This window comes from Pseudorasbora parva, chromosome 12, assembly GCF_024679245.1.
Source record: "Pseudorasbora parva isolate DD20220531a chromosome 12, ASM2467924v1, whole genome shotgun sequence".
NCBI classification, from domain to species: Eukaryota; Metazoa; Chordata; class Actinopteri; order Cypriniformes; family Gobionidae; genus Pseudorasbora; species Pseudorasbora parva.
Window position 1 is genome coordinate 11519619 of NC_090183.1, and position 7902 is coordinate 11527520.

The 7902-nt window shown below is 39.2% G+C and overlaps 1 protein-coding gene across 1 annotated transcript; it reads right to left on the reverse strand.

Moving 5' to 3' along the window:
* Positions 1–1818: 1818 nt before the first annotated feature.
* On the reverse strand, positions 1819–5684 carry fzd7b (frizzled class receptor 7b). The gene is made up of 2 exons (XM_067459083.1): positions 5344–5684; positions 1819–4298 (listed from the first exon to the last, which is right to left on the reverse strand). The coding sequence occupies exon 2, from the start codon at positions 4287–4289 to the stop codon at positions 2619–2621; it is 1671 nt and encodes a 556-aa protein (XP_067315184.1). The 5' UTR covers positions 4290–4298; positions 5344–5684; the 3' UTR covers positions 1819–2618.
* Between the last annotated feature and the right edge of the window lie 2218 nt (positions 5685–7902).

Here is a 7902-nt window from a genome sequence, read left to right on the forward strand (position 1 = left end):
AAATAACCCATGATATTCATCTTTCATAGTTTGATATCAAGCCCTTTTAATTTATTTTTTAGTTTTGATAGTTGGAGTTTAAGATCAGTGCAAAAAAACGTCAAAAAAAATTCCTCTGTTCGAACTACAGTACGTTTTTTATAGTGTAACTTCCCTAAATGATGTCAGAAAAATTAGCATTTTTAAAGGGGGATGTTACAGCAAAACATGGGTGAACTAAAAAATGCCAGGACAAGGACAAATTTGGTGTTTAAATGTATTAAATATTGTGACTTATGCTGCCATTGTTGAGGTATGCTGACTTCCCAGTTCTGAAGTCGGGATTACGAGCTTGTCGGAAAGAACTGGAATTATGGAGAACACCAGGTTTATTCTTGCCTATTTTGGGGAAAAGTCTTATTAAGGCCAAAATGATATTGAGCGTCCCATTCTCTGACAACAATATAAACATTCACTGCGCTTTCTAGATAGTCAGCTTACTGATCATCTTGGAATTCTGGTCAAATGCAGGCTATTTTCGCTGTACAATACGCTTCAAATGATTATTCAAATATGCATTGCTTTAATTACAAGATAAGGTGATGTAACTGTTGTGGAAAAAACTAATAAAGAATACCAGTCTCAGCAGCCATGTTTAAAGTTTATGGCACACCCAACTCTGGAACTTTGTTATCAAAATGATCCCTAATCTTCCCAGCAGTAAATATGACTTGAAAAGGTGTTTTTGTCCAATTTTTGTTACTAGGAAACTGATAGCATGTGAAGGCTGCATAAGTTCAGTATCAGTTAATTATATCTGTATATAGACACATATAACTCCTAAAACTGCCCTATATATCACCTTATAAACATGTGTGTGTGTGTGTTTTGGCAGCAAATTAGATGTTGACAGTTAACGCGGTTGTTAAAAATTCCATTAACCCGATTGTCAATATCAATTGATGGACATTTCTTGGCTGCACACACTGAATTTTACACACTTCGCATCCCCAAAGGCACTGAGTGCCAACACGCCCAATGAGACACTTGAACACCGGGGGGAAGGGGATTGATGGCACCCCACAAATAATCATATTATACTGGAAAAAACAACTGCATGATATAATGTTGGTGTGAAGTTTTGTTTAAAATAAAGATTAACATGTTTTACAGAGAAACGTTTGTTGAATTATGCCTCTGTCATATATGTAATCATAATCTGTGATATAGATACCAATAATTCTGGATCCCTCCTCAAAATCCTACTGAATCTACTGTATTCTCACATACTGTAACCCACCCAGCCCCATCACCTTCCGAATGCCCTTACTGAGAAATATCCCCCAACAGGAGAAGGGGATGTGGGATGGGGCGTTTCCCTCACCCTTAAGAATGAAGCGGTATCCAGTTTCATCTGGAGGAGAAGGGAAGAGATCTTATGTTTTGGTGCATCTTAGGGCTTCCTGTTGTCCCAGAGGCAAGGTGGCAAACTTCACACCATTTGTGATTATATCCTGTTTTTGTAGGCCACTTTTGTGTCTTTCTTTCTTAAGAGAAATGTTTACTCTTACTCATCATAGACCCCCTTGATTCTTTTGTTCACCATTTTCTGTCGTTTTCCTTGCTCTTCCATCTTAGATTCAAGCTACACACTGAAACCATTAATGGACTCGAGACACATGGAGGGCTACTCACTTCAGGCCTGTTGTTGTTGTAAATGATGCTTCTATCAGTTTCAACTACTTGCTAACAACTGTTTTGGGGGAAATATCAAAGTGTCATCGGGGCGAAGAAGACAAGTCACCATTTGTGCAAACAAATCAAGCCAATGAAAGCAGCTTTTTAAAAATCTAATCACTTTATTAAGTGAAATTGAAAAAGGCCTTAAAATGAATCTGCTTAAATACATCATACATCTTTTGACAGAAATGTGATATTTACAAATAATGAAATATGGTAACATTTCCTCCTGTACATACCTCTTAGCTAAACATTTGTAATCCTGTCAGTCACTTTCACGTCGCTATGGCCTTTAAAATGCCGGAATATTAAATTACTTCATGAGACCTGACTTGATATGGCAACATGGATGAATAAGCAACTCATGACATTAAATTGAACTAGTTCTAAAATCTAAATAAATGGCCATGTGCATCCAGATACTAAAATATGTACTCTATGAGCAAATGACCAAAAATGTGGTAAAAAAAACAAAACAAGAGAGACATTCATTCAACAACAAGAATTGATCAGTACTGCAAGGCACAAGACTAAATTGCAGACATTTCTGGCCGCCGTCGGGTGAAGAAATCATGGCGTAAACTCCTGATAACATCAGTATGGAAGAGAAGAATTATGCCATCGTTTCCATAAAAATCATTAGTAGGGTTTCCAAGGCTTACGTTTTTAGTCCATTAGAGAAATGCATGTTCTTTGGAGTTGTGCTTTCAAAAGTGTTGGCAAAGTCTGGGCACTTTGTATGTCGCTTTAAATGAGAAAAGAATCATGCTGGGCTCACACAGCAGTGTTTTTTTTTTAACCATCAGCACGGTTCAACGTAGTATGTGTGACCTGATCGTAGTTCACGTTTCCTTTCGATATTGACCTGTATTTCTCACATGCAGTCCACAAAGTTCAGTTCACACTGTTGTCTCCCCTTGGTTGTTGCCCAGCCTTTTGTAAAACCTTCGCCACGACTGTACAGTTTTTCCAGACCAGATCCAGAATCCTGATGTGATTCCTACGATCATAGTCATTAGGTACTTGATCATAAACACAGTGAAATCAGGCGACATGGGCGCAAAGTTGTTGGCCGGGCACGGCACGGCAAAGCGTTTGCACGTCTGCGTGTGCCAGGTTTTTTCCCACTGTTCACGGAACGCCTGTTCGTAGAAGTAACATGCAATGACGATGGTAGCCGGAACGGTGTAGAGGACGCTGAAAACGCCAATCCGTACCATCAGCTTCTCCAGTTTTTCTGTCTTTGTGCCGTCATGCTTCATAATGGTACGGATGCGGAACAATGAGACAAATCCAGCTAGAAGGAAAGACGTTCCGATGAAGAGGTAAACAAAGAGGGGGGCGAGGACGAATCCACGCAGGGAGTCAACGTTGTAGATGCCCACATAACATACGCCGGTCAGCACGTCACCATCCACTTGTCCTAAGGCGAGGATAGTGATGGTCTTCACAGCGGGGACGGCCCATGCTGCCAGATGGAAATATTGAGAGTTGGCTTCGATAGCTTCATGGCCCCATTTCATTCCAGCAGAAAGGAACCAGGTGAGAGACAGGATCACCCACCAGATGGAACTGGCCATGCCAAAGAAATAGAGGATCATGAAGAGAATGGTGCAGCCCTCCTTTTTAGTTCCTTGTGCCACAGTCCTATAAGCATCTTCCCTGAACTTGTCAATGCAGACCACCTTATCCTCCAGCAAAAACCCGGCCGCATAAGCCACCGCAACCATGAAGTAACACCCAGAGAGGAAGATGATGGGGCGTTCCGGGTAACGGAATCGGCGCATATCCACAAGGTAAGTGAGGACCGTGAACAGGGTACTCACACAGCACAGGATAGCCCAGATTCCCACCCAGAGCCTCCCAAATCGGACCTCTTCCTCCTTGAAATACATCAGCCCATGAGGCTGTTTGTGCTCGCAAGGAGCGCCACAGTTTTTCGCCCCCAAAAACTGGTAATTGAGGTAGGGAAGGACTGAGAGTTGAAGAGGGCAAGTGAAAGCCTGACTTTGGCGTGGGATATGCATCCGTGGAGTGAAGGGGTCTGGTTTATGTGGCGTGGGGTCTGTCGTCGGGATGTCGGGGTCTGATTTGTTCTGTCCCACGCAGATCTCTCCAGCTCCATGCACTGGAAAGTTCTCACAGCGGAGTCGTTCAGGCCACTGGAAGCCGAACTTGTTCATGAGGGCCTCGCACCCTTGTCTTGCACGCTCACACAAAGAACGACAGGGTGGAATTGCCTGTTCTAGAACTGTACACACTGGTGCATACATGGAACAGAGGAAAAACTTTAAATCTTGAGAACATTGAACCTTGACCAGGGGGTAGAACTGGTGCACCTCCAGTCCTGCGTCCTCCTGGTTGGTGTGTCCCAGGAGGTTTGGCATGATCGTTTGGTTATACTGTATGTCTGTGCACAGGGGGATAGATATGGGCTGGCAGAACCCATGGTCTGGGATGAATATACCCTTCTCTCCGTGATACTCGGCTGAACACAGTTCAAGCAGAAGCGTTGTGATGAACACGTAGCATGCTTTGCGAATACATGGACCGTCTTCCCATACCGCCATAATTGTCGCCTGGAAAACATAGATATAAGGGAAACAGTTTTAACATTTATTACTCACAACGAACTAGTACCTATTTTTATGTTTCTAGTTCCTATTTTAACTACTATTAAGAAACCCAATATTATCTTTAAAAATTTCACTACAACTTATTGAATGCACATACTTTTCTAAATTATCTATTCAGTTAGTCATTGTCCAAATAGCAGAAACAGTGTTACTTGCAGCAAATCTTGGACGCAATTCCTATGGGGTTTACATAGGAAATATTCACTTCTACAATGCATTATATTTGTTGCAAGTAATTCCATTTTAATTTTACCATTAGGTTGTAGCACTTTATCCATAACTATTCAAATGTACTAGTATCTGGTCTCAGTTATTAGTAATAATAATAATACATTTTATTTATAATGCACTTTATATTAAACAAAATCTCAAAGTGCTTCTGAATTAAAACAGAATTAGTACTAGCGTTTCTAATAACATACCAATCATCTTACTAGTAAAACGTTTTATTGTAACAATAAAAGTAGCCAGTCTTACTAGTTATTACATAGGAAACAACTAACTTCTGAGCTAGTGCATTGTAACTAGTGATAAAAAAGTCACTAGGCTACTTATTTTCAAAACCACCCCCCAGAATTCAGTAGCAAAATCTGCCATTTGTAACAATGGTAAAGTTACAATGTCATTATGAGGTTTGTCACTAGCAGAAAATTAAAAACTAGGCTACTATTTAATAATTAATTAAACACTAGTCACTGTTGGTGTCTCTAATTAACAATTACTATTAAGCTAAAACATGTAAAAAATATATATATAATAAAATGTCACAATTTAATTACTTAGTAGCAATACAATTAGACAAAAAGTAAAATGTATAGTAGTAATAGGTTTAAATAAAACGTGAAAAAAAGAGTTTTGAGAAACCTTTTAAACAAAGGAGTAAGGACTAAGAGTAAGTGGTAAGATATACATGCACACAGATAAAGTTCTAAAAAGAGACTTAATCTATTATCGCATGGAAACCGAACACAAACAAATGTAAACTTACTTGAATTTACGTGTTCCGCGAAACTTCGGCTTGTGCTACAATGTGATATTCCTCAACTCCGATCTGTAGCTCCAGACGTGACCGACCACTCGTAGGCTACAAGGCGAGTCACAAACTAACCTCTAGTTCAGAGTCTAGCGTTCAGGTATTCATAACCATTTTTTTCGAGACTCCTCCACATATTTCATCATCAGAATCCCCAAACATCGGCCTCCTTTTACGCTCGGCCCTCCTCTCCCTTAAAACAATGTAAGAAACTTTCTCCGCCACTCCTGTTGAATCTGCAGATCTATCTCTGTAAAGTTGATACGCTGACTCCACATTGCACCACACTGATAAAACGGTTTCAAGCAGCCCTTCATTCACTGTCCTAGCGCCTCACCAAGGGGCGCCTTGAAACCCCCTACCTTCCGACCAATGGGAAGTGTGTTTTTCCTTACGAACCGTTCCTTATTGGATCGGAAAGGATATTTCAGAAAAAAGGTGGGATAGTGGGATTGCGGTGTCTTCCTCACCATTATGTCTTTATTGGAAAATTGGAGATAAAGTGAAATGAGTGTAATAAGGCTTCGGTTCAAAATGAAAACTTATTCGCTAAGGTGATTTAAAATGTCTTGAAAATTTGGTCGCATTTGAATAGGACACTTTTTTTGGGTTATGGGATTCTGGGGCAAGAACTTTAGAAATAGATGTTTGTGTTGTAAAACTAATAGATTTATAGCAGTGACTCCTCAACTGAATGTGATTTCTGCCACATACATCATAAAGCCATTTGGTGATGAAGTGGGAGCCGGACTGAATTATTAATCTCAAACAAATATAAGAGGACATTCTTAACTTGTGAAAAGTTAAGTTTGGTGATTTGTTGCCTGGAAATGGGCAGAAAGCCTGTGCTTGTGTATTTATGATAAATGAGAAATATGTTATGACAAAACGCTGGCCAAGAAAGGGTTGAAAGCCATAGGCCAAAGCAATGACATGCTCCTGCTGTAATGTCCATATTTTTATAGCCTAGTGATGTTTATAGCTTAGAGTTGTTGATAAATCTCGGTGGTATGTGAGTTTATGAGATTTATACAGCCAGAAACACATGATGATGAAACCAGGACAAAAGCATATGGTGACCCACTACAATATTCTTTTTTAAAACCCTATTAACATGCTTTAAATAGTTTTTAATTTTTTGGTGCACTTATTGCTTGGATGTGTGCCTGATGAATCTGTCTGAATAAACCTGATCAATGAATCTAAAGTTTATCATTATGTCTGTTAGTTTTTGCTTACCCACATTTGGATGTTTGGAGTTAATGTCTATTATACAAAAATGTGTCTCCCTTTCACATTCACCTGAATATTTTATCCATCTGTCAGCATTCCTTATCTCTTTGCTTTCTCATGAATTAATTACACAAATACACAGTATTCAATATCACTTTAAACTGATTTATGGATCTTTATGAATTTAGGAATGGACTCACATCTCAAAGAAAGTCCCTCAAAGAAAACTGATTATGTGATAGCAGAGTAGTCTGTATGGTTTTGTTTAAATAGAGCGGAGCAAAGGCTTTTCTGTGGATATTTTAACAAAATATGACATTTGTAAGCCTTTAAGAATACATTAAAGTGAAGCTAGTAAGAGGTTTTGATCTTACACTAGGCCATACGAAGCACTATATCAATATTCCACTCAGATTATGCGGCTAAACCTGACACCTAATTACTGCAATGTTTATCTCCTTTCTTTCTCCATTCTTTCCTCTCACATGCACACACTCTGACAGCAATTTGTCATTCCTAACACTATTGTGGCTTTCATGGTGCCAAAGAAGCATTTGGTTTTCTTTTGCTGTTTGAGAGAGGTGAGACGCAATCTTCACGCAATTCCACATATGTTTAGCCTAAAATAACTAATTCAATTTAAAGATTGATAAATATCTTTAACAAAAGGCAAATCTAACTTGAATTTGAAAAAAAGCGTCTCAACTGATGTGTAACTCCTGCTTCACAGTATAGACATTTAGTGTATCAGTATCAGAGCATCTTGAAGTGTGAAAGCACAACAGACACAAGCTGCTCACACGACACTTACGTGCGGCTTATGTATTTAGTGTGAAAACATTAACCTATAGCCTGGCTGATGTTAGCTTGAGTGTTCACTGTGTTTCCATCAGGGGCTAAAATTGTATTCTATGTCCGTTTTACACATTAGATAATTAGACCTAAAATGCCACGAGATATTTACATTTTCTGAAGAAATTGTGAGAGTGCTTGCCCATGCGAAATGTGCCGCCACAATTGTTGCTAAAGGGAGTTTGCTTACAGTGACCCAGAAGAAAAGAGCCCCACCCAAGTGCCTATGATATGGTTGCTAGGTATGGGGCCTTGAATCTTTTTGTCATCGTAATTCTGAAAATGCTATAGTAAATTTCTGTAGAAAATGTTTGTATTTTTTACAGAAGCCAAAACCCAATATAAGCCTCTCAATTAATTTACTGTAAATTATCTTACCACAGATAGTGTAAATTGTATCTGGGCTTACATCACATTATATAATTTTCC

Excerpts from the sequence above, each read along its gene's own strand:
- fzd7b (XM_067459083.1), bottom strand. The coding sequence starts at position 4,289 with ATGGCGGTATGGGAAGACGGTCCATGTATTCGCAAAGCATGCTACGTG.